The 26,794-nt window shown below is 38.4% G+C and overlaps 1 protein-coding gene across 2 annotated transcripts in view; it reads left to right on the top strand.

The window, feature by feature from the left end:
• The window catches only part of STIM2 (stromal interaction molecule 2), a 70,136-nt gene that overhangs the window by 29,847 nt on the left and 13,495 nt on the right, over window positions 1-26,794 (top strand). For both annotated transcript variants that reach the window (XM_058803016.1, XM_058803017.1), the window contains exons 2-7: window positions 5,836-5,966; window positions 16,419-16,533; window positions 23,400-23,511; window positions 24,160-24,275; window positions 25,487-25,664; window positions 26,562-26,739. In XM_058803016.1, the coding sequence (XP_058658999.1) occupies window positions 5,836-5,966; window positions 16,419-16,533; window positions 23,400-23,511; window positions 24,160-24,275; window positions 25,487-25,664; window positions 26,562-26,739 (830 nt within the window). The remainder of the gene's footprint in view (window positions 1-5,835; window positions 5,967-16,418; window positions 16,534-23,399; window positions 23,512-24,159; window positions 24,276-25,486; window positions 25,665-26,561; window positions 26,740-26,794) is intronic.

The following is a 26,794-nucleotide window of genomic DNA, read 5'->3' on the forward strand; positions in this document are numbered from 1 at the left end:
GGAAAGAATCTAATTGATCTGTATATATGATAAGATACTGAAGTAGCAGAATAAATGGACACTTTTCAGTAGTGACAAAATCAGATTTGAATCTCTCATGCGAAAATCGTTTGTTACGTATTGAAACTGTAATGATTTTTTTTAAGGCTGTTTGAAATGTCATTTTTTTATTGAAGGTGTTTAGTGGATTTTGAAAAAATCATGGCAATTTTCTTCCAGCTTATCTGCAAGTAGTTTGGGGCTTTTGTTGAATTTTTTTTTCCCTGTTAAACTGCAGTTTTACCAGTCACTAAACATTACATGTGTATTCAGAAGCAAGCGCTCCAGATACCAGACTTAGCAGTCAGGAGTTTAATATATGAATTTAATTACTGCTGTTGCATGAATTTATAAAGTCACTTGAATTTCTCATACAGAGCAATGGAAAAGCCCAATGTGAAACATTTTTAAAATCTTTGGGGACAACAATGTTCCAAATTTCCTTTCCTGTTGCACCTCTTCCCCTTGCCCTTGCCCTGCTGTCATTAATAAGCATTTTCCTCTTCAGGAAGCTCATTTAAATAGCATCACTGTTGTGGTTAGAAGATAAGGTATTCTATACTTTTAGTCAAAATTTTATCTGTTTGTTTTTTTTTTTTAATGTTTTTACTGGAAAAATGTGCTGCAATGATGAACTTTTATTTAAATAATTAGAATGAAAAATTATGTCACAAATTACTTTTGTCAAGTTAACTCCTAGATGCTGCTCAGCCTACTTGCCATATGGAGGAGTTTAATTATTAAGAGTAGGAGTGATTTGCTTTGGGAGCTTTTAATTGAAAGATTAAAAGAAGCTCACTCTGAGGCTGTCTCAAGCATTTGAAGATTTTAGTGACAGGATATATTATGTAAGGATTTGACATAAAAACATGTTTGCCTTTACTGTGAATAAATTTATTTTGAACATCAGGTAAAATTCTTGAAAACACTTGCTTTTCAGTATTTTTATTAATCCCTGTTCTGTCTGACACTCCAATTTGTACTCAGGTCTTCAAAAATTGTTGTTCTTGTAAAGGTTTTTTGCCTTGAAAGGTGTCACTGAATTGATTAAGAAACTGCAGCACATTACCGTACATGTAAAACAGAAATGTCAGGGAATAGGAATCCCAGTTAGGTGAATATTCATTTGGCAGGGGGTTGAACATATTGTGGACACCTCCTTTGTGTCTGGAAAATGCAAAGAAATCCATGTCTGTCATGGCATACTGAAGCACAGTTATTTTAAGATGACAGTATGTACTTAGGAAGCTGATGCTTTATAGTGCTTGCCTTTTCTGTGAGGCTTCCCTTTATCCCCTATGGCTTTTTAGGAATGAGGAATCAGAAACCGGGAACAGCACGGTACACTTCTGAATTCATCAGCAAAAGACAGGCATGGGAACCCTGCAGGCTTCCATAGGACTGCCATATGTTATGATAAAAAACAAGCTTTTCTTTCTTGGTGAATGCTGAACATCCTCACAGAACAAAACCAATGTGTGGTAGTCAGGATCTTGAAATAACTCCCAACTGCTACATTGCTCTCAGTGAACTAATGGAAAAATTTAAAGGTATTTAAATTTTAGATTTGGAAGTGTCTACCTGATTCCAGGTATCTGTGAAAAATCATGCAACTTCTGTGTGTCCCTGTATTCTTAAGAAGGCTTTTTCAGACTTTGAAAAGTTCCAGACTGGAGCTGTGGACACCTGGTTGGAGTCATTCTGTCAGCTTGGCCCAGCCAGAGCTGTTGTGCTCCAGTGTGTGTATGCAAAAGGAGGTGTGTGAGAGAGCTGCAGGCTTGTTCCCTCTGTTGGTCTGTCAGTCCCTTTTATTCTGAAGTCTGGAACATTTGCAGCTGTTTAGGGAGAGGCAAATGCAAGGTGCATGAAAGGCTATGAGGTGCATATACCTTTCTGCTTTCAAAACCCTTCTGATGGTGTAGTCCTAAATAAAGTTCAGGGGCTTTGTTGAGATGAGTGCTTGAGGATAAAGGGATATTTAATTTTCCTTACTGGCTTGTATTGACAATGTCACATTTTAAGTTTAACCTCTGTTGTCTTTAGGAAATGGAATAGAGAACTGTGAATCTAAAGTTGAGGAGAATTTCAAACTGAAATTCTTTTTGTAGTCTCACCTTATTTTAGTCTCACTGAAGAAGATTAAAGTGGGGGGGAAGGAGGGGTGGGGTGAAAGGGTGTGAAGTGTTATTTTCCCTTTACTTATAAAGTTTTCTTTATCTTGGGTTGGATAACTGTGCTTGGTTCATTATCAGACTGTCTCCTGTGGGAGCCTCCTGTGGACTGGTGAGGACTTCCCCTCTTGCCTTAGAGCTGGGAGGCACTTACTGCCTTAAGGCGGGAGGAAGGCTTGTTTAAAAATCCTCTGCCAAATTTTGTGAGCCACGAGTCTGACATTTAGTAGTTCAGGAACAAATTCCTTCCGTATTATGACCAGTATTTCTGAAACTTCCTTGCTTCTGAGCAACATGGAAAACTGAAGTATAAAATAACTTGTGCCTGGAGTGATATCTGCTGTGCCTTTATGCCTCTTGCCCACCTTGTCTCTTTTGTTTCCTTTGCTAATTCTTCTGTGCTTTTCATTAAAGGAAAACTCAAATTCCATGCTGTTGGTTCACTCCCTGAGTGAATTTATCATCTGTTCTTTCTTGTGGTGATGATTTTGGACTAAGCGTATTTATGACAACACACCAGACTAGGATGGAGAAATCGGTCTAGACGTTAACTCAGGCTTTTCCTTGAGGTCCAAGAGAAGGTCTGGAATCCCAGAACATCTTCAGTATTGTCAATTCAAAGTGAAAAATTATCAGCTAGGCTTATGATTTGTTGTGGGGCTTCAGGGCTATATTTATGGTGTTTGCTGTGTCTTGAGGCTTTGTCTCTTGGCTTTTGTCTTAAAAACTTCCCAGACATCCAGGTAACTAATCGTACTCCATCTAATATTAATTTGAATTGGTTTTGCCATGCAACTGAGGCAAACTACTGCATTGTAGAAATATTCTGTTGAACTGCAGATGATTAAATTTCCATCAGCTGTTTTTTGGATTTGGTAGGGCTCCATAGGTATGCTTGTGAAATGCTTTTCATATATTCTTTAGGTTGTGGCTTTGTAGTTTGGTTTGAGATTGTTCTCTGAGGAAAGGGATGACCAGTGTTGTCGGTCTGTCAGTCTAAAGGTTTAATTTTACCACATGAAAATAAGCTTGAAAATAAATCTGGATTCTCTTCAGAGTGGGTTAATTTTTATTAGAGTTGACATGTGGTCCTGCTCTTTTTCTCCGTCCCAAAAAGAGCAATTGGCACTCTATTGGCTCTTAAGAGAGAGATCAAGTGTTCTTGGAGCCAGCACATGGGACATTTGAAGCACAAGCAGCCTGTTTACTTCTCTCAAGAAAAGCCATAGCTCTTTAAAGTGCCTTCATGCTTAAATATCCTAAAAAGGCATATTTAAGATAAGTACTCTGATTAAGGGGACTGATCAGCCTCAGTTGTGAGAAAATCTATTCTGAGAAAACATTTTTGATTTGAAAAACTCTGCTGATTAAAATGAAAAAAAACCACATTTGAATGAGTGCTTGCAAACTGTGAACATGTATATCTGGAATTTTATTCCATGTTAGAATAGAATTAAGTACAAATTAAACAAGTTGGGTTTGTTTGAGGGATCTGTTTATGTTTTGACAACTATACTTTCTTCTAACTTAAGATACAGTATAGATCATAACTTGCAATACAGAGATTTTTCTTCTGATATGATTATATTTTAGTAAAATAATATTTTTTGTTCATGGCCATGGAACGTAATAATTAGAACTTTGAGGTGGTTCATTGTTATTGCAAGGGAAACCTTTCTACATGGAGCACCCTGTAGCTGGAGGAATAGGTCCTTCACTCCCTCAAATGATCGTAATTTTTTCATTGCAAGGCAAAAATCTAAATGCTGAGTATTGTGCAAATTAAACCTTTTGTAATAAATAAAAAATGGACAAATAAAATAGAATTTTTTAGTTTCAAAATAGATTTTAAAATTAACCCTTTCCCCTTCATATAATATCAGTTGCATTCCAAAGCTGAAAATTATATTGTTTGTGATTGGTCCAGTTTAATATTTAGTAATCAATAATAATAATAAGTATTTTATTAATTAAATATTTATTAATACTTAATAATTCAGTAGCTAATAAATATAGAAATCTGTCTTTGTATTAAGTGTTGCTTTTAGAAATACATGAAGTAGTTCTAAAATCAACACCTCTGTTCTTGGACAGTGTCAGTGAAGTGTTCAGGTTTTTTCTGCTGTGTTTTGTTTGTTTGTTTTTTTAATTGATGCCTGGGAACAGATAACAGGTTTCCTTTAACTCCTGTGTAGTAAAACTGAAGTATGAAGTAGGAATGCATTGACTCATGTCTAGCTGTGGAAGCCAGTCCTGTTAATTATGTGTCTGAGATTCCAGCTATGTCATGCTTGTTATCTTTGCACTTCCTGCTTTTGTAACCTTATACATTCCTTTATTTTGATTTTTAATTATTTTAAAATTTGTTTTAGAAAGGAAAGCAGAATCATGCTAATCCAGCTGGTATGAAATCATAAACGAAGTAATTTATTTTTTTCTGAAGACATTTGATTCCTCTCTTTTTCTACAAGTGCTTCCTTTACTTATATAAGTGAGCCTTTTAATAAATTCTGTAGCAACATGAAAGCTTAATTCTTTGATAGATTAGAAGGAGCAAAATTACTTATATACTCCCTCAATTTTTACTTGCATTGATATGATTTAAGTGTAGTGTAACAATTTATGGAACTAGTCAGTGCAGTTTTATAGTGGCTAGTACAGTGGGAATTTGTTACCTTATTTAAGTTCAATTTTGAAAAAAACTATTTCTGTATCTTTCTCCACCTTCTGTTCTTTGCAGGTGTTCAGTACATCAGAATTAATGTAATAGCTGCTATTAGTGAATGCCAAGGTCTGTGTAAAGCTGCTGTGGTGATGGTTGATCATGTGTTGTAGAATTTTGGAGCATTTGGCATGTACTTTGTAGAAGGGAAAGAACACAGATTTAGCAGTTTGATGTGGTGCAAGCTGAACCATCAGATGTGTGCAAATCATGAGCCTTCAGTAATGAATGCAAACGAAAGAGTTCTATTTTTGACTTGGAATCCTGCTCTACAGTGACTGCAGTTTGTGATCAGAGTGTACAGGACTAATACATCGTGTACGACTATCAGCTGAATTCCCTTTGTAGTGTGCTTTCTGCTCTTGCAGTCCTTGAGTATTTTGTGTTCAGTAGTACCACCTATTTAGAATTTGATCTGCAATGTGATTACTATTCCTTTATCTGTTTATGAAACTACGATTGTACCATATGACAATTCCTTCTCTTTTCCCCCACCGTTCTTTGTTTTGTTCAGACTTTCAGAAGAAGGGTGGGAAATGCAGTAGCTTTATTTGCCTCTGCACTGACATAAACTAAATGTGGATGATAAAGGAAAAAATGGAGATAGTAAGTTATTGGGATGGAAGAAATAAATGGAAGTCAAAAATATTCCAGTCTGTTTTTGGGACTCCTTCTTGAATAAAAAAACCAGTTGATTTGCACACACAAGCCTTTCACTTTTTTTTGTACGATTACTATTTTATGGTTAAATTTGATATCTGTGACCTGGTGATTATGTGCAACGAAGTACACATACGCAATGCAGAATTTTAAACCCTTTCTTTTGCTTGGGAGCTTTGTATTCTGAAGTGAAAGTAAATAACATTTCTGTTGTGTTGTTTGTTTTTGTTCTCCTCACTTTAGATCCCTGCAGTTCCCTGAGCCCGCCGTGCTTTACTGAGGAGGACCGGTTCAGCCTGGAGGCGCTCCGCATGATCCATAAGCAGATGGATGATGACAAAGATGGTGGAATCGAGGTAGATGAAAGTGATGAGGTAGGAGTAAAAATATTTTACTTGTGCATACGTGAAGTCTTTTTTTATCCTTTTGTTTTGTATAGCTGCTCTTTATCTTTCAGCACTTGAGTAGTTGTTGCTGTTCTTCTTTAATTCAGCCCTTTCCTCAGACACATATGGAAGGAAAGTAATTTCTGTATTTGTCTGAAGAGGGATATTACTGTCCATTGTTCTAGCCTAAAGGAAAGTTTTGCATGACTATATATAAAAGGTGCTACTTTTGTGATTGGTGTGAGAGGTGGGTAAAGGTGACTTAGCTTGCAGTAAGACAGTGGTGTGATCCATTGCTTGGTGTTGCAGTTTCTTCACTCACTTTTCTTGGTTGAGGCATCACTGGCTTATCTTATTTACCTTAGATCTGTTGCAGGCACTTCATGTTATAAAACAATACCTATTACAGAGAGCAGTCCAGAAGAAAGATTTCTGGTTTGGTTTACATTTTACAAACAAGTATTAAGGACATTGTCCTTACTAATGGTAAATTAAGTCCTCCAACCTAAGGAAGTTTTTGTGACTGTGTTTGAATGAGTTTGGTAGGTGCTCCTGGTGGTCCTGGCAAAGGACTTGCCCTTGCATTTACTCAACTTTACCATTGGGATTCTCAGAATTGCTTGAGTAGGAATGCAAATGTCTGTGTAGTTTGTTGTGCTTGCTTATTTTGCTTTCTGGCCGTTATTAGGCACATGCTTGACAACCAAGGGGAGTGAAGATGTCCCCTAAAAATGAGGGTATTGTCATGTGGTTCTGACACCCATTCTTACTGTAGATGAATGGGAGAAGAATCTAGCCCCGTTTTGTCATCCTTTTTTATAACATCTAGGGGAAGATTATTATTAACTCCATGAATGAGTTATGAATTATCATTGTCAAATTTAATGTGATGCTGCTTACTTTTCTGAGTGCCTATGTGCAAACAGCATCAACAGGCCCCATCCAGCCTGACTCTGAACTCTTCCAGGGATGGGGTCATCACAGCATCTCTGCACAGCCTGTTCCAGTGCCTCTTTACCCTCTAAGTAAAGAATTTGTTCCTAACATGTCATCTAAATCTCTTCTGTTTTAGTTTAAAACCACTCACCCTTGTTCTGTTGCTATCTGCCTGGGTAAATAGCTGTTCTCCCTCTATTTTATACTCCTCCTATATGTACTGAAGGTTGCAATAAGATCTTCCCGGAACCTTCTCCAGGCTGAACAGCCCAGCTCTCTCAGCCTGTCTCAAGATAGGTGCTCCAGTGCTCTGATCATCTTTGCTGACCAGACTTGTTTCAGCAGGTCAGTGTCTTTCTCGTGCTGGAGGCAGCACTCCAGGTGGGATCTCAGAAGAACAGAGGGGCAGAATCATTTCCCTCGACCTGCTGGCCACTCCTCTTTCAATGTAGCCGAGGATGCAGCTTTTTGGCCTGTGAGTGCACACTGTTGGCTCATGTTCAGCTTTTCATCCACCGGCATCCCCAAGTCCTTGGTAGGGTTGCTCTCAGTGACTTCTCCCAGTCTGTGTTCATGTCTTGCATTGCTCCAATGCCGGTGCAACGCCTTGTCCTTGGACTTCATGAGATTCTTATGGGCCCACTCCTTAGGTTTGTCCAGATCCCTCTGGATGGTATCTCTTTCTTCTTCTAGTTCAGCTGTGCTGTTCAGTTTCATGTCATCTGCAGACTTGCTGAGGTGCTCTGTCTGTGTTGTTGATGAAGGCATCAGCCCTGAAGGGCACTACTGATCACTGGCCTCCACCTGGACAGAGAAGGATTGACAGCTGTGTCCCTTCAGGCAGTTCCTTATCCATCAAATGATCCATCCTTCTAATCTGTCTCTCTCCAGTCTGGAGATGATGAGGATGTTTTGTGCCACTGTGTCAAAGGCCTTTCAATGATCTAGGTACATGACATTTGTCTGCCCCCATCAACCAGTGCAGTCACCCCACCATAGAAGGCCACCAGATCAGTCAGACACTGCCCTTAGTGAAGCCAAGCTGGATTGTCTCAGATCACTTCATTGTTTGTGCTGTAACATTGCTTCCATGAGGATCTGCTCCATCGTCTTCCAAAACACAGAGGTTTGAGGCTCAATGGTCTTTATTTTCTCAGGTCTGTGTTTCTCCTCTTTTTCAGCAGGAGTGACGTTTCCTTTTTCCTGATCACCAGGGACTTCACCTGACTACCATGAGTTTTCAAAAATAAGGCATATAGTCTGCCTTTGTTATTGCAGAATATTTGGTGCAGGCACAGTTCAGTCTGCAAGCTGAAACATTAGTGATGGAGTGTGAGCCTCCTGAGGAGCTTCCCAGTACTTTGATTGTTTCTCTTGTACTGCATTTTCTTATACACTGAAGCTGAGGAAGTTTCTGAAAGAAAATACTGGAACATTTATACATTGGAAACATTTTATTAGTATTCAGAAGATTTGCCCTGGTTTCCAGTGGACCATCTTTCTATCTGACCTTAATTTCTTCCTCTTCCAGAGAAAACAAGAGAAACTATGCTAAAGACCTGCTTAAATGGCTGAAATTATAATGGTTGATGAGGCATGCTGTTCAGCTGGGGTAATTAGAGATGGGTGAAACTATATGTTCAAACTACACATTGTGCATAAAATAAGATGACTTAATTGTAGCCCTTGTTTCTGCTAGTTCATTTTTAATTATTGAAGAAATATTTAATAACCCGCTCTGTGCAAAGTAGCACTTTTCTACATACAATTTCCATGCAAATCAGTGATGAATATGTATTTGCATAGAGTGCTTTCTTCTAAGACATTAAATGCAAACCTGAAATTAATGAAAAATGCAGTTTAATTGCAAGTTCAGCTCGTAAGTTGTTTTTCTTGTAGTGCTTTTACTAAATCTTTACCATTATCTTAAAAGATCTACATTTACACAACATAGTTACATAGTTACCTAATTACAGTAGGTCTGAATATGTACTAAATATGTCCTATTTATATTTCAGAACAAGATTTTTTTTTGTTTTGTCACAGTGGGTAATGCTGCTTATTCTGATTAAGAATGAGGACTGATAATTAAAAAACCCACTTTATTAGAAGTAAAGCTTACAAGGAATAGAGGGATTTTACTTAACAGCAGGGAATGGATTTTCTGTTTTATGCTGCATGGTTTTTACTTGCAAGACTCCTGAAGAGCAGCATATTGAGTATGTGGATTAGGTGTTCGTTCTCTTTTTACTTGGCAGGAAGAATGTGACAAAGTAGAATAACTTTCTGCTGTTTTAGCAGCACTGCAACAGTGTTGCAAGGATATATTTACACCAAGGAAGGAAGTTCTTGTAAATAAGTTATTTTGAGACAGGAAGGTAAAAAGAGCTAAAGATGTTGAACTATTTATTTTAACTGTTTTAATTTGATAATTCCAACAGTTAACTCCCTACAGTGATTCCAGACATTTCATCTGCATGCAGTGTATTTTTCCTAATGTTTTCATGCCCTGTTTTAGGTTGTAGCTTGTTTTTCCTCTAAATGAAGGACCAAATGAAACCATTCTGTAAAGAAGGAATTTTTCTAGGATATTAAGAAATTTGAACGAAGATATTTCCTATTTTCTCAAAACCTATCTGATACTAGAAGACCTTTGGACGTACTTTGTACGGACTGGAAAGAAACTTGTATTTGACTTTGATAAAGTTGATGTGAGGAAACCTGATCTAAATTTTTAGCATGGGATTTAATAGCAAAACATGAGGGATTTTGTTGAAGTCTTATTAGGAAGTTAGAGGGGCTCTAGTCTGAGCATGGAGTAGTTACTTATCACCACAGTTCCTTTTTTCCTTATTATTTGGTGTGGTACAGCAGAGAAAAAGAAAAAGGAAGAAAAAAAAGCCCTCTATGAGGGCAAACTAGTATGGATTTTTCTATCAGACTTTGCTGGTATTATTACTTTATATGTCAAGGATTGTGATTGTTGAAGCTGGTTTCAGGAGGTAGGCTGTAAAGGGGTAAGTGAAAGGGAGAACGTGGTGTTACTAACTGAGGTTTTAGTCATGTGTTGTGGGAGGCTATCTGCCTCAGGAAGCATCTGTTGCACCATGGGAACTTGTTTTGTTTTAATGATGAGACACAAGCAATAAAACACACTTATCATATGTTCACTATTTACATAGGTTTTTCCTGTTTCCTTCACTTCCCATAGCAGGTCCTACATAAAGTAATTTCCTCAAGGAATCTCTCTGCAGTGTTAGAATAGGTTGATGTTTTTGAAGTATTAGTATCTTGCTGTGTGTCTGATGTCTCACCAAGCTAAAGGCACAAATGTGCAGTTGTGCGTGGGATCTCTGGAGAGATCACTTCATATTTTGCTTAAGTTTTTTTAAGGAGATAACTGGAATTGTCACTTTATAAAAAAAGTGCAAACTGAACAAACCCCATAGAAAATCATCAACACCCTAACCCATGCCCTTCTCCCCAAAAATAATTTTAAAAAAGACAGAAAGTACAGTAAGGAGAAGAGACTGCAGCATTGAAAGCATCAGAGAATAGCTTTTAGCAGGATGGTCAAAGCAGTTGGGACCTCAGAGATGATATGCCAAAGTGACTGGCTTAAAAATGTTGTCTGGAGGCAAGAATCAAATAGAATCCAACTTTTGTGGGCTAAACCAGGGAAGATGATTCTCTTCTATACAGTGATTAAAGCAGGAGAAGTAGCTACCATGGCCTGGAATGATAATACTGTTATAGCACTTGGACTGCAGTAAGTTTGACAGGCATAGGCTTCATTTTGTTCTCTGGAAATATACTCTTAGCAAGATGTTAAATGTCCTTTCAAATTCCCTTAGTATTTTGATTTTGTCATTGTCATTTATGTAATAAAAGTCCTTAAACTGGAGTTAATATTTCTGTAAACAACTTAATATTTTGGTGTCAGCTTTTTAGACAAAATTCTGCCTGTGGAAAAATATGTGCTGCAGTGGTTTAGAAATGGAGGATATTATAACTGTTTTTTTCATGATGGCTCCTGAGTGCATTTACATCTCACTGTGCAAGACATTCTGTTACAAACATTGGTCTTTGGAACAAGGATTTTGAGCTTCCTAACCAGTGCAGCAAATCCTTGCCCCCAAAGCTACTGGGTTACTTTGAATTCCTTAATTTGAGGAATAATAGAGGTCTTGAATAAATAGAGGTCTTTTTTGAATTGGTTTTTATTTTTTTTTTCATTCAACTGCTAATGTATTTGTCTCCAGGCAGAGTGTGTTTTAGTCTCCTGAAGTTTTGTAAGCAGCTCTGAACGTGTCTCGACAATTTGTCTTTGCAGAGCAGGATAGGGAGCCAGGTCTTGTGTGAAAACACGGATGGTGTTAGTTGACAGCTGTGCCAGTGCAGAGAAGCCCTTTGCAGAGGCAGCACGTGTTCTCCTGGGTACGGTTGCATGGAAACCTTTCCAACGTGGCTTGGAGCAGACCTGCCTCACGCCTCGCCTCCTTGGAAGTGCTGAAGCTAACACGAAGCTGTCTGCACCTCTTTATTTAGTCCTGCTACAATGAAGTGATCCCTTGGAAGTTCTGTCTTGGCTTTGCAGAGTTTACTTTGCAGTAGATAGCTGCAGTTTTGTTTTCAGCTGGAGTAACTTTTTTTGATAGAATGTGTAGGTTATTTAAGATATACTTGATAATACTTTCCTGGCTGTGTCCTACGTTGTTCTTGTCATGTTTTATTGTTAATATTATTAAATATGTTTTATTTTACTTTATGGCATCTTTAGAAGCCATTTCTGTAGGGGAGGCAGTCATAGCTGAATCATGGTATGTTGCCATTTAAAAGCACATCTGCCATCATAATTTAGTCAGTATGTATGACACTGCAATAGCTGCAACAAATCTTGTAGCAAATAGATGTGAGGAAATGCACTAAAAGGCTGAAGTTGGAACTTTTGCTGATTTTTCCTTTGAAGGTGTAAATATGAAGGAAATAACACTGTTTGAGGAATAGATGCTCAAGGGTGTGAGTAATACCTGGCCAGGAGATGTTACTAATTGTTCTTAAACTTGTCAGTTAGAGTCTATTTTAAGCTGATGAAACTGAAAATCATAAACTTGAGCCTTCACCCAGAACAAAATATAAACATCATGAGAGTGGTTCCTGCTGCTGTTAGTGAGTGTGGTTAGTTTTACTTTTCCAGTGGCATTCTTGAAAGTATGCAATTGCTTGTTTGTCCTGAGTCTTGCAGCATCGATATTTTAACTTACTTTTCTTTCTTTTTTTTATTTTCTTTTTTTTTTTCCTCTTTCTTTTTAACAGCATATATGTGTGTGCTGTTATAGTACTTCTGGGATCAAAAGTAGTTTCAAGTCCAGGTGTGGTGTTTTTTTAATTCTGTACTTGTTTTTGGAGTAACTGCTTCAACCAATGATTATTTTTGTTTCATACAGAGTTTTTAGGCAACTTATCTTCTGCTTTCTTGGTTTCAACTTTGTAGTCTTAAAAGGACTTCTCCTTCCTGAGTAATTATGTTGGCTAAGATAATACTTAGATATGTTTTTCTTAGAGCTTATTCTTTTAACCTCCCTGTTTAGAGTTATTTTTCTAACCTTTTCTTTGTATACTTAATGACCACAGCAACAAAAGAGAGATTAGCTGCCATGACAAAGAATAGAAAAATCCTCTTTTTAACTAGAGTTGTTCTGTTTTTGTCTTTCTTCAGTTTAGGTCCCAGTTCTTTTTCTTAAAGAAACACTTCCATATTAGGCCACTTTGGAAACAAAGATACAAAAGAAAGATGTTTGATGTTGTTATGTACCTCTTCCTCAGTGAATGCACTTACTCTTTGAAACACGGTGACCTCTTTCCAGATACGTGCACTGTCACTTTAGCGTTGTGACCTTGTGGTGTCAGAAGATCTCTTTGAGGAGAAGTCATCGTGGTTATTTTCTCGGGATCTGGGAGCAGTATGGGTAGGAGAGAAGAGGAGCTTTTCACTTGGAAGAAGTTCTCACTCAGAACTCAGTAGTACATCTCAGAGATATACTGTCTCTGCCTCTGAGCAGTAACTGTGCTGGTTACTACCTGCAAACTGCTTTCCACTTTGTGTTGACGCTCCCTTTTAAAGAGGGCGGTAGTTAAATCCTCCCGCGGCTGTCCCGGTGCGCGGGGCCCGTCCCGGTACGCGGGGCCCGTCCCGGTACGCGGGGCCCGTCCCGCTGCGCGGGGCCCGTCCCGCTGCGCGGGGCCCGTCCCGCTGCGCGGGGCCCGTCCCGCTGCGCGGGGCCCGTCCCGCTGGGCCCGTCCCGCTGGGCCCGTCCCGCTGGGCCCGTCCCGGTGCGCGGGGCCCGTCCCGCTGGGCCCGTCCCGCTGGGCCCGTCCCGCTGGGCCCGTCCCGCTGGGCCCGTCCCGCTGGGCCCGTCCCGCTGGGCCCGTCCCGCTCCTGGCGATCCCGCGCAGCGGAGCCGCTGCCGAGCGCCTGCGGGCGGCGCCCTCTGCGGGCGGCGCGGCGGAACTGCAGGCGGAGGGAGCCGCGCTCGTCCCTGGGCCTGGCCCGGTGCGATGGGCAGAGCTGCCGCACCTTGGAGCTTTATTTTTCAGTTGACATCTTCCTTCCCTTGACTTCTAACAATTGAGCAGTACTGTTGACAGCTATTCAGATTTTTCTTGACAGCACCTGTAACCGAACAAAAGTTGTCACCCTTCGATATTTTACAAATTTTACTGACAACTATCAGTAAAGGTAGCGAGTTTGTACAAACAAAAGTGATCTGAGTTTTAGCTGAGAAGACTCAAAATTGGGCCAAGCGTGGATATACAATATATTCTGTCCCTCTTCAGCAACTTGATCGCCTTACAACACTTGTTTTGGAAAAAAAGTGTCCCTGCTTGACATTTGGAGTCCCCAAGGGCTGTGCATCATCAGTCACTGGAAAGCTGAAGAGTGAGCGCTAGCATTTACCTTAACCCTCACGTGAAAAGAGATAATCTTTACAGAAAGGGACATATAAGACATGTTTTTGCTGTATTTTTAGTATGTTATTTGCAAGTTCCTGAAGGATGTTCTGGGGATGTCAGTTAACAGCAGATACTTGCAGTCTGGAGGGAAAAGGTAAGGTGGGAAAGCATCAGTTCTTTCCTGCTGTTCCATCTGTAAGACTGTACTATAATCTGGAAAGCTTTAGGGACATTAGTGGATAAGAAAATTATTTTGTTTGTTTTCTTTTTTTTAGCTCCTGCTCTTCAGTTTAGCCTTTAATAAACATGGAGTGGGAATGAACAAGACAATCCATCTTTCATTGCACGTTGCATGACAGTTGTAGAATTTGGCAGCTTCATGGTAGAATTGCCAATATGGGAAGTATTCAGAGTTCCCACTTGGATGATGGAATGTGCAACAGATATTTTCACAATTCCATACAGTTACAGCATACAGTCCTGTGCTTATTAAACCTTTTTACTGTTGCTGATCCATGGTTTTTCAGAAGATCTGTAATTGCCTTTGCCCCAGCAGGCTGCTATTTTCAGTTCTCACATATTTCATAAGTTTCTCATATATTTCTCATGTATATGCATGTGTGTGCTTATATATATTTATATATCTCGATTTATGCCATTCTTAGACACATGGGGAAAAGGAGTTAAAAATGCTTATGCAGCTTGTATGGGCTAAATGGAACTATTCTAGGAGTCAAAAGGCTTTACAAAATTAATGTCTGACAATCAGAAAAAGTTTTGAAGTAATAGATAAAAGTAAGAGGATTTACATCCAATCAGTGTTTTGATACTATGGCTCTGTGGTTTGCTTAAGGAGGGCAAACTAGTATGTTGTCCCAAATCCATCAGTTAGGGGAGAAACTTGAATCCATTCATAGTTTGAGATTCCCTCACATTCTAGTAAAAATATTTTAGTTAGGGAGAATTTGCATATTTAGTTAGGGGGAATTGCATATTTCTTTTCTTGCGTATTTCTGCTATTGTATACTCTTCCTTTTTATTAAGCGTTAATATTGTTATTTAGTGTTGGCTACTTTTCAGTGTCTCCTGCAGTTTCTGAATGGTGTACTCTGTAGGTTTGTTGGAAATGGAGCCTTTGTGGGATGCTCTGCCCTAGAGTTATTACCCAGACTGAATTTTAAGAATTGAGTTCTTTTGCAGTGCATCACTAGCATGGCTTTCTTCCTCACCCTTCTGGAAGTGGTGATGACATATGATCAGCTGTATAAAAGGCTGTTTTTTGACTTGGCTGTCATGACTCTCTGTAGCTGGTTTTGTTGGAGCAGCATCATTAAAGTTTATGAGCAGAGGAAAGCAAGCTGTCTACTGTGGAAGGTTACTTGGTTTTCTGGTACTGTTAGAACCAGATACTTGTTTTCTGATTACTACTCCTAAGGTCTTCACCCACAGAGACTGTTCATGCAATGCTTTCAGGGACTGATACTTATGAAAGGTTTCCACTATTAACTAGTTGGAGGTCATTTACCAACTAGTGTTCCAACTTTTCTAGGCATTTGTGAGATCAAAATATTGAATGTATTTTGCAGTTCCATGGCTTTATTTGGGTATGTATTTGGAGAACTGTTTGTAGTGACTTGTGGAATACTGATACGACACTGCCATCATAAAATTGTATCACAGAATCATGGAATGGTTTGGGTTGGAAGAGACCTTAAAGATCATTTGATTCCAACTTCCCTGTTGTAGGCAGGGACATCTTGCACTAGCTCAGATTGCTCAGAGCCCAATCCAGCCTGGCCTTGAATGCTGCCAGGGATGGGGCATTTACAACTTCTCTGCACAACATGTGCCAGTGCCTCACCACCCACTCTGTATGTCATGATTGCATGATATTCCTTTTTATAATGTTTGCTAAAAGGCTTCCTATTAATTACTGAAAATGAAGCAGCTTTATGTAATGCTTCTGTGCTTGAAGTGTAACCACTGAGGAATGATTAGCAAGCAGAAAATTGGCCCTTAGATGACTTCTGTTTTTTAATTCGATGAATAGAAGTCAAAGTTTTGTTGTCTAATCAAAAGACTTTAATACTACTTGGTAAACAGCTTACTGTCATCCCTCAGGCAGTTGCATTTAACTGGTATGGCAGGATTCAGGCATTACTCATCCAAAAATGACTGGCACACTTTCAAATCTTACATGGCCTTGTTTTCAAGGAGGGGAAGTTGGTTAAATGTCATCAGAATAAAGAAGTGTACAGTGTGACTGTGTGGTGTGTTCCTGTAATCACCGTAAATCTGAGGCATACTAATGATTTTCAACTCAGTGCAGTGGCAACTGCATTGTCAGTTTTTCTAGGATTTAACAATTGTGAAAAACAAATCTTGTAAGAGGGTTTATCTTACCTTCTGAGTCTTTGATGCAGAAAACTCAGATCAATTCTCTGCTGCTTGCATGGGGAAGAACTGGGAAAGACTACCTGATTTCTGTGCAGTTTCTCTTCAGAAATCATCGTTTAGGCATTTAAGATTATGTTTTTCTCTTTTCTTCAGTTTCTAAGGGAAGATATGCAATACAAGGATGCCTCAAATAAACATAGTCACCTGCACAGAGAAGACAAGCATATCACCATTGAGGATCTGTGGAAACGCTGGAAAACATCTGAAGGTAGGTAAAGAAGCGTAGCTGAGCATGGCATAGGTATAATTCAACAATTTTTCCACCAAGTATAGAGTAGTGAATGAATGACCTCTTGAAGCATCTTCATCAGTCTGTTTTGACACTGTTATTTATAGGCACACATAAATTTGATTAAGAACTCAGCTACAGGTAATTTCCTCTTCATATGCTTTGTGTATTGTAAACTAAGTAAACTAAGATAGTTTACGTGATGTTGTAATTTATCAAGGTGATGGTGCAAGTGCTAAATTCCAGATTAGCATGTTTTTGGTTTAATAAACCTGAAGAGTTTCTCCCAAGCTATTTAATTTTTTTTAATATAGTATTAAGTGGAAAATTCAATGCACTTTGATTTCGATTTTATTTGAGCTGCAAAGATCTAGAATTCTTAGTCCAAAGAATTTTTGAAAAATCTTCTTTAACATGGGATACAGTAAAATGCATTGACAACCCAACACCATCAGCCCTCCCTCACTTTGATTTAAATGAAATAAGTTGAGCCAACTATTCCAAGTATCAAAGGACAGTATTTGATCAGCACAGTGTTCATTGCCAAATATGTCCCAGGATATAGTGATTAAAAAAGAGATCTGAAATGTTAGAATTGTTAGGAGAAAAATACCTGACTTCCTCAGCCCCTTCCCCACCCCAGCCCTCATTCCAAAGGTGGTGTGCTGTCCTGGCTGTGGCCAGGCCAGGATTAATTTTCAGCAGCAGTCAGGAGGGGGCATGGCTGCGGCCAGGGTGTTATCCTACACCTGCACCCCACGTCACTGCTGGGAGCTGGAACTGGAGTGTGTCTCTGTGCCGGGGAGAGGAGATTCATTCCGGTGGATAAATATGGGCAACGGACCCATCTGGTATTTGTTTATTGTCAGGGGCTTTCCATGTGAGTAGTTTAGTTTTCTTATACCTTTTGTTATTGTATTGTTGCTCTTATTGTTCATTTTCTTATCTCATTGCTGTTTCCAGTAAATTGTTCCTATCTCGATTTGTGATCTTTACCCTTTGTGCCTCCAATTGGAGGGGGAGGGGAAACTGCACGTTTGTAAAAGGACTGCTAAATTTGAGAATACCTAAACCACAGCTTGCTCTAATGGTGAGCATAGAGAGATCTAAAACTTGGTATGGGTCAAACAACTGAAAGTAAGAGCAGGAGGGGAATGAATCCAGGAATATGGCATTGGTTCATTCTGCTAATGCAGGAAGTCACTTAACTGCACTCTGAGGTAATGCATGGAGCGTTTGGAATGTTGTAAATTTTCTGTTTTAACCAGTAACTTTTGGCCTTATCTCTTCAAATATTCCTTAAATACTTACTCACTGAAGATCCTGTTCCCTGAAAGTATTGCAACTAAATTATCCGAAAAAATTATTTCCTCAAAACTGTAGGTGTAAGTCACGAGTAAGTGTTAAAAATTTAGGCTACAGTGATTCTAGAAGTATAGTTCATCTGTTGTGTATATCTTTATTCCAGTGTTCTTGAATGTAGTGAGTAAGACTCAAAAGACTTGGAGAGGAATGTCTCATCCCATTGTGTCTGCTTATAGTGGCTTTATTTTTATATCTTGCTGAGAGAACTAAAATTGCACCAGAGGGAGACCTTTAGAATGAGACTCCTGAGCAGTGTTACCAGTGGTCTGATGACTGTTAGAAAGCATGAAGCCCCTCAGAAAATGAACTACTTTAATTTGATTTTAGGTAACATGGAATATGTTGCCATTCCTTTATATGTTTTAGGAATTTTTGATTTATTTGTTTTTATGTGCCACTAGTTTACAGCAATTTGACTACATTAAATAAGAGGATGGAAGGTAGTGTAAATGATAGTATCAGTAATTTGAGACTTTTAACCAATCTGCTGAGCTATCTGTGTGAGAATTGCTAACTCTATTGCTCCTGACAGTATATACAGAAACATCTTCAGGGTCTACTGCTGCGTAGTTTATGCTGAGTAGAATTTGCCTATTCTTTGCCATAAAGCTTGCTTTATGTGGATGTTTGTCTTAAATATTTGTCAAATAGCTCAGAGGTGTTTTTGTTTAACATATTGGTGGTGCAAGACAGATAAGATGTGAGGGAAGAAAGCAAAAAAATGTCATTGCTGTTTGATGTCTCCTTTTAGGACTAAGGAAAGTAGAGGTTGCTTTTAAATAATTGAAAAGGATTTTATACACTGAATGTAACACTGAGGATTGGCTGCATTCAAAGCTCTAAAAATTGCCTAATAAAACAAGGGGCTTCAAAATACTGCTTTTTTGTATTTCTGGCACTGGGCAGGTTTTTGATGTCCCTGCCTGGTGCAGAATCCTTAAGGCATAGTCTAGGCTGGTGCAAATTAAAGGAAGTTCAAGGATGTTACAGGTTTTACCTGCATGGCAGGAGTAATATCATAGCTTGAATCAGCATCTAGCCTCTTGTTGCTGTGTTGCCACTCAGTTTAAAGGACTCCTTTGGTACTAAAAAAGACTATAATTTAATTTAGCTTAGTTAGAATGTGCTTTTTATGACCTTTGAATTTTTTAAAATCTAATTCTACAGACTGCTCTGTTTAGAGGAGTGACTATGAACTATCATAGCTGTTTAAAATGTAGAAAACACTTCTCTCTGAGAGTCTTCTGACTTCTATTACTGTTACTTTTCTTTCAATATAAATGCCTGTGTATGTGCTTGTTGGATGGTATTCTTTGTCTCCTAAATAAGCAGTATTATACATGTACTACAGAGTCTTTCAGCTATTCACAAGTAACAAACTTAATAGCTACTGTTAGGTTAATATCAAAGGTGTAGTATTTTTTCTGCAAAGGCCTTGAAGAGGTAGTAGTTTTGAGTGTGGAAAAGGGGACAGATGAACATTTGTTCATCTGTTCATCAGTATTTATTGATGTCTGAATAGCAGTCTTTGTACAATTATCTCTGGAGGTTCTCTCACTCAGTGGCACCTGCTGTCTCTCTTTGCCCCTGTAATGGGCTGTGGTTGTGTGAATTTGCTCTCTGAAGAGCAGGGTGTAGGTATTTAGTCTCAGTAGCAAGAGGGCTGTAAAATCAGTCCAGAGCCTTCAGCTGGGTGGTTCTCTGACCTGTCTCAGTGAGTAGGGCTGGATGCTGCATCCTTAGTGATGCAGAATTGTCCCTTGGGACTTGATTTTGTAGCCAAGTAAAAACTGTTCATAAATGCTTGGCTATTGTCAGACTTAATTTGAATCCTATCAAAACCTAGTTGCTACAAACAACTTAAAAAAAAAAAGTTTTTTTTTTACCATTATGGCATATTTGAGCTTTAATGTATAGTATCTCCTATGGACTGCCCTATAATACAAAAAAACCTTCTTGCCTTCTATGTGTACCTTTTTTCCCTTTTAATTCTCTTTCCCTCTTGTAGAAAACAGGAGGTGAACTAAAGTCTGGTACATTATTTGTTAGGGTAAAAAGCTACAAAAATGGCTCTATATTTGGATGTGTGATCACCTGTTGTATTCTGATGTACTACTGCACAAGTGTTCTTGCAGCAACTGGGAATAAACTGCATACCACAAACATGTTGTGGTTGCCTTGCTCTCTAATCATTTGCTGTCTCAGGTTTTAAATATCTGGAGGTTGGAAATGAATGCAAGCAGGGCTTGGCTAAGGATGAGTTAGTTACATAATGCTGCATACTGCTGATGTTACTGCTGAAGGTCCTAGAAACTAAGTTTTGAATCCTTTTGTGTGATACGATAAATTTAACATGATGATAAATGTAACACAAGAAACTGATAAATAGACTGATCTTTTAATTACTATGGGTTAATAATGAGAAACTTTCATACAGGCCCAGTTAAAGCTACTTTTGCTGTCTTCACCTTCAGGTATGATGGTAGAAGAGTTGAAAAGAAGTAGAAAAAAAACCCCAAAACTCAAACTTGTGGTTGAATAAAATAGCTGATGGAGGGCTAGAGACTGAGTACTGCTCTTCTATACCTGCCTGCCCAAAATATGTTGCTGACATCCTCTCTCTGAAGGTATCTCTTTGTAAAAAGAGTTGTGAGAGAGAAGAATGTTATAATTACTCTGTAATGCTAAATGCATTTAACTTACAGTAATTGTGGATTGTTACTCTGCTGTCTGAAGTATACTGCTTTCTTTTGTGGTGATAAATTAAGTAAAAATTACAGCCTCAGCTAATTGGTGTGAATTGGCACCTTCTAATTGGCAGTGCTGATCAAGATGAGTTTCAGCTGCCTTGCTTGCCCTTCAGTGCACCTGGTCCTGGTGAATATCACACTTGCCTCGTGTCATGTTTCAGTGCTGCTTGTGGAGAAGGGCCAGTTTGCTTTTCAGTACTTTATGCTGTTGCAGAACAAACATATCTGTATGTCATGAAGTCTTAGTGGAGACAAGTCAGGTAATATTCCTGACCAACACATGGTGTATGGAAGTTAACAACAAAAAGAAGCAGTCTGAATGTTTTCACTGATTGATAGCATAGGAAAGTAAGAACAGTGTAGTTTAGAGTCTGAGTCCACCTGCAAAATTTGGGGATCTGGGGGCACTGACACTGGACTTCTGTGAATGAAGAATTAGTTTACATAATAAATCTAAATTTCTTGCAAAATATGTATGTGAAAAGAGATTCAGATGTTGACATCTCAGAGTAAGAGATGACAATATATATTCATAGCTTAAATGGTTGAGTGGTCAGTTAAAGGACACAACACAAATAAAGAAGTAATTGATATTATTTTTAATAAATGAGTAACAGTGTAAGAGTACAGAGAGTACAAGTTTCAGTTCTAGTTTAGGATAGACTGTGGTTACTTCTTTTTGCAGTTTCTGTACTAATGGATGTATCTGATACAGTGACAATAATGAATAATAAAGTGCTTTTTCCAGAGTGTAACTGATCTGTCTGGGAAAATTTCATGGATAGTCTATGAAGAAAACATCACACCAGTCTAAGCAGTGCAACAGATGTGATTTGCTCTATGGTAAACCACTTAAATGTGTAGCTAATTTCTTTCAGGATAATATGTTTAGTCTTACCACTGGATTATAGAAACCTATAAATTTATGTAAAATTTGGCAGAGTGTCTACAAAATTCTTTCATCAGTAGAAGTGAAAAGTCTCAATGGTATTTTTAACCCTTGCCCATGATTTACAAACTCAGTGAATTGTGTGACTTCTGAAATGGAGTGTTCTGTAGAGTCAGTGATAGTCTGTAGTGTGCAGTGGCTGTTTTAGGTGGCTTTTTCTCATGTCACAACAAAACAATGCTTTTACTTTGGATCAGTCATGAACATATTTCTAGAATGCAGTTAAGGTGATATCTTTCTGGAGGATTTTACCACTCTTTTGATACTTGTAATGACCAGCCAAATGACTTTGAATGATTTGTAAATTGGATTGCTTATTATTCACATAACAGTGTTAAGAGTTTTTGCAATTGGGAAACTACTTATTTATAAATGGAGCCCAGATATTTTGCATAAAATCTTAGAGTAATGTGGTAAATTGTAATATTGTAATATGACAAAACCAAGTGTGTGTCAAATCAATACCTGACTGTAGCTTACAGGGACAGAAGGAAATGGGACAGCAGACTGGGGACGTTGTGTAGCCATTCATATGGATAGATTACAAGAGATTTGTACCGAGTTTGTTTTTGAAGCTGTGAGTCTGTGAAATGTGTTCTGTCTCCACCTATCAGGAATGATAATAATCCTAAAATGTTTAAGCTTATTTTGCAGCTGTGCTAGTGTAGACAAGAGACCTAGAAGTCCTTATTTCATTTACAGTGTGAACTGAAATATGAATTTGAACTCATAAAAATTTCCATTGCATGCAGCTTTACCTGTCAAGCTTTCAGCAGTGCTTCCTAAAGGATTATTGGCAAAAGTCACCACTGAGAATGTGTCCTATCATCTGTGCCTAGCACGGTCACATGAAGGTAGTGCTAGATAGAGAAATGTTCAAAAAACCCTCAATTTTTCATTTGAATACATGTCTGTCCAGAAAGAGACCATCCCTGTTTCTTTCCTATGCAGACAGACTTTTGCAGACTATAAATGGAGTGAACAATTTCCCTTCAGTTTTGTCAGTGAAGCTGCAAACTGCAGCAGCTGCTCTGTAAGGGACAGAAATGTGATTTTTTTTTTTTTTTTTGGTAGTATCTGTGGGTAGTATTTTCTTAGCACATCTGTAGCTATGATTGTTTATGTAGAGTGTTGCTGTTATTAAGGAAAATTGTTAATTATTCTCTACATTTTTAGTATTTTTTCGTAAAGTATTTTTGCATATCATTCCACTTTTCTTGGACATGTTTGAGAGAGATTTAATAGTTTTCCTGTTACATTCCTTCTGTCTTTTGGTGTTTTCTTTCAGTCTCCTCTCTCCTTCTCTTGTCAGCTTCCATTTTGTGGTTAGAAAGCATAAGCCTCTAAGAAACAAGTTCTTAAGGCATCATCCTGGGGAAGATCTTGGTACATTGCCTCAAATGGTTACAGCACCAGCTGATGTGTGTTTAGTTCTGCAAGGGTAGTGAGGACAAAGGGGGTGGAATCAGTGTAAGGAGTTGAAAGTCACAAGATGCTGTCCTGATTGAAACTAAAGCAAAAGACTCAATTGTTCTGTGAAAGTTTTAGTAAAGAAATACTTCTATTGGTTCCATGCTTGTTTATTTCTAGTTTGCCTAGGCTTTCACAGGGGAGCATGTAATGAAAAAGGTAAAATGCCAGAAACACCTTGGTAATGCTAATTTTTCTGGAATTATATTTGCCTAAGCTCTTCTGGTTATTGTAACCTGCTTTTCTACTGCTTGTCTTCTAAGCTGTTGATTCTTTAGTAAAAACCTAAGGTAATTGAATTCTTCTTTCAGTTCATAACTGGACTCAAGAGGACACTCTTCAGTGGCTCTCAGATTTTGTTGAATTGCCCCAATATGAAAAGAATTTTAGAGACAGCAATGTCAATGGAACAACACTTCCCAGGTAAATATATCTTCTGGATTAGTTTCAGATAATTCTCCATAAGTTGCTACATTAGTTTAAATGGTAGGAACAACTATGTGAACCTAAACTCAAACAAGGTACAGTCAAATGCAGGAAAAGAGAAGTGTCCTTGCAGGGTTGAAGAGGTGGCTGCAGTTTTTTTTCTGCCAGAATATTTCAAAATACAACTTCCCTAAAAGTTTTATTTCTTTCTGTGGGCCTTATCAAAGGTCACATAATTCTGTGTGGTAGCAAACTTCCTTTTGAACATCTTCTGATTTATTGTATGGGTATATAGTGCTATGGAACTCTAAAATACCTTTACTGGAGCATAAATACCACACCTGAGCATTGCATGTATTTAGGAGTTGGTGTCACAAGTCTGTGAATATACCTTTAACTGTGCAGAATGGGTTTATTTAATGATTTTTTTCCAAAAAGAAAAGAATAGTTAAATGACTTTATTTTCTTTTTTTGCCATATGCTGATATGCATTTCTATAGCATTACTGCTGTATTGTATTTCTCACTCTTAATTGCATAGCTGTAATCTGTGTAACTGTGGGAAATGCTACTGATGTCTTTTTTGCATAGAGTGATTTTGAATATAGTTTATGGAATAGGTAACATTTTGTCTTGTCATTAACAGGATAGCAGTAAATGAACATGCTTTCATGATCTCTCACTTGAAAATAATTGACCGGAGTCACAGACAGAAGCTTCAGCTTAAAGCCTTGGATGTTGTTTTGTTTGGACCTCTCACTCGTTAGTAACTTTTTGGAGTTTTTTTCTTATCTCTTGATTGTAGGAATTCAACAGAGCATATTTTCCATGACACTTGATAGTGTAGATAGGACAGCTTATCTGTTTTGTGGATGTGCTGATGGATTGCTTGGCATGCGTTGTGGAACTCTGCAATGAATTAAAAAAAGTTATTTAGGTGCTGTGAGCAGAACAAAGGTTCACTTCTGTGCATAAGATCATGTAGAAATTTTAGTATAAGCCCACTTGACAGATGGGTGTTGGCTTTTGTGTCACAAGAAGTGTCCTCTAAATATTTTTGACTGTTTAAATTGCATTTATGGCTAAGGTTACATGCATTTCTCAGTTAGCTTGGACAGTACAGCTGGGATGCCGAAATGAGAGGGGATGACTTTCCCCAAAAAGAAAAAATGAGATGGTGATGCAAATCCAACACCTGTGTTTTGTGCATACCTGAGTTTAGGTGCAGTTAAATTTAATGCAGGAGTTCCACATCTGGCCCATTTTACCATATGCAGCCATGTCCATAGCTCATCACCAGCGCTCTGCACGCCTGCTTGTACACAGTTACAGCTCTGCTCTGGTGCTGTGCATGTCAGGTGCTCCTGAACTACTCAGGCCAGATCTGAGCTGGAGTCACTTTGTGTTAGACCTTTAATGCTCACAGAAACTGTCTTTACAGAGGTGCAAGTGACTTTAAAATTTGTACTAACAAAGATGTATTATGTGAATCTTGAATTTGATAATTTGACAATCCAACTTTTAAAAAGTGCTGATGTTACCATTTTGATTTTTCCCAAGTGCATTTTTAACTCAGCATAGGGTATTTAAGAGGGTGCAGACTGGAAAGAACTTGCTCAAATCTAATTACACCTCCTACTGGCCTGATGCAGTGCAATTGTGGAACTCTATTTTAACTCTAAATAAAGGTACTGAGTATGTACTGTGAAGGGGTTTAGTAAGCTTTTCTCAGTCTAATGAATGTTTTAGTATAGATGAAGTAAATTGTATTAGAGCAGACCTGCTTATGTTGTATGAAAATGCTGTGGAATACATTTGAAAGATAGTTGTTGAAAGTGGTTTGACGTAAATGAGCTAGAATTCTGTTTAGCATTAGGTTCTGTCACCTTTTAGGCTGGGGAGAGGGGGGGGAAGGCCTTAATCTGTTGTCTGTATCAATGAACTAGTTAATGATGGTGTTGTTCTCTGCACAGGTCCCCCTCACAACTGGATGAAGGATTTTATATTAACAGTTTCTATAGTTATTGGTTTTGGAGGCTGCTGGTTTGCATATACACAGAACAGAACCTCAAGAGAACATATCACAAAAATGATGAAGGACTTAGAAAGTCTCCAAACAGCAGAGCAAAGTCTTCTTGACTTGCAGGAAAGGTATAAAACCTAAAAGAAAAAAAAAAAAGTTGTCCTTTGTTTTGAGGTTAAACATAAATGCAGATCCTTTACAGTCTTAAGTTTTTTGCATTAACTGCCTTTGGATTGTGTTCTTCCCTTTGTATGGCAATTGTGATTTCAGTGGTGCTGATTTCTTGGGTAGAGATTGCTCCTGGATATTTTAGCAGGCAATACAAACTTGTGGATGAAGGTAGAGAATAGAGGCTGAGTTTTTCCTACAGATTTACATGTATGTATTGTTGTTTTCATATAATTACAGTTTATTTTAAATAGTTACATACATGGGAATGAGAACACCTTTTCTCTTTTTAAGCTTTCAAGATTGAAACAGACCTGAGCTGTTTAGTTTCTATTGCATATATAGCAGTGTGAAAGCTGATAGTCTGTGGTGCACCTGCAACACAGTTGTCTATAGAGATTTGTATTTTGATACTACACTTTTAATGACAGTTCACTTAAAAGTTTGGGTATTTTGCCTGGCATGGATATCACGTTGTGTGATGTAATTGCTGCTGATTCATGAAGCTTGCAGAGTCTTTATTATCACAGAGTGGTTGAGGTTGGAAGAGACTTCTGGAGTTCATCTTGTCCAGCCCCTCCTGCTCAAGCAGGTCCATCTAGAACAGGTTGCCTAGGACCATGTGCAGGTGGCTTCTGAATATGTCCAAGGATGGAGACTCTACCACCTCTCTGGGCAACCTGTGCCAGTGTTCAGTCACTCTCATGGTGAAAGTGTTTCCTGATGTTCAGATGGAACTTCATGTGCTTTGGTTTGTGCCCATTGCCCTGTTGCTGGATGCATTTTGTTATCCTGAGGACTACAACTTTTAACAAATATGCTGTATATTTTCTCATATTTTTTGTTCAATTCTGAAGGCTTGAGAAGGCACAAGAAGAGAATAGAAACGTTGCTGTTGAAAAGCAAAATCTGGAGCGCAAAATGATGGATGAGATCAATGATGCAAAACGTGAAGCTCATCGCCTCAGGGAATTGAGAGAGGGAGCTGAATGTGAGCTCAGCAGGCTCAAATATGCAGAGGAAGAGTTAGTACAGGTACCTGCCAGCTGTTAATAAATGTAGTGTTGACTTTATATTGGTCCTAGTTTTA

The sequence above is a fragment of the Ammospiza caudacuta genome, chromosome 4 (genome assembly GCF_027887145.1).
Source record: "Ammospiza caudacuta isolate bAmmCau1 chromosome 4, bAmmCau1.pri, whole genome shotgun sequence".
Classification (NCBI taxonomy): domain Eukaryota; kingdom Metazoa; phylum Chordata; class Aves; order Passeriformes; family Passerellidae; genus Ammospiza; species Ammospiza caudacuta.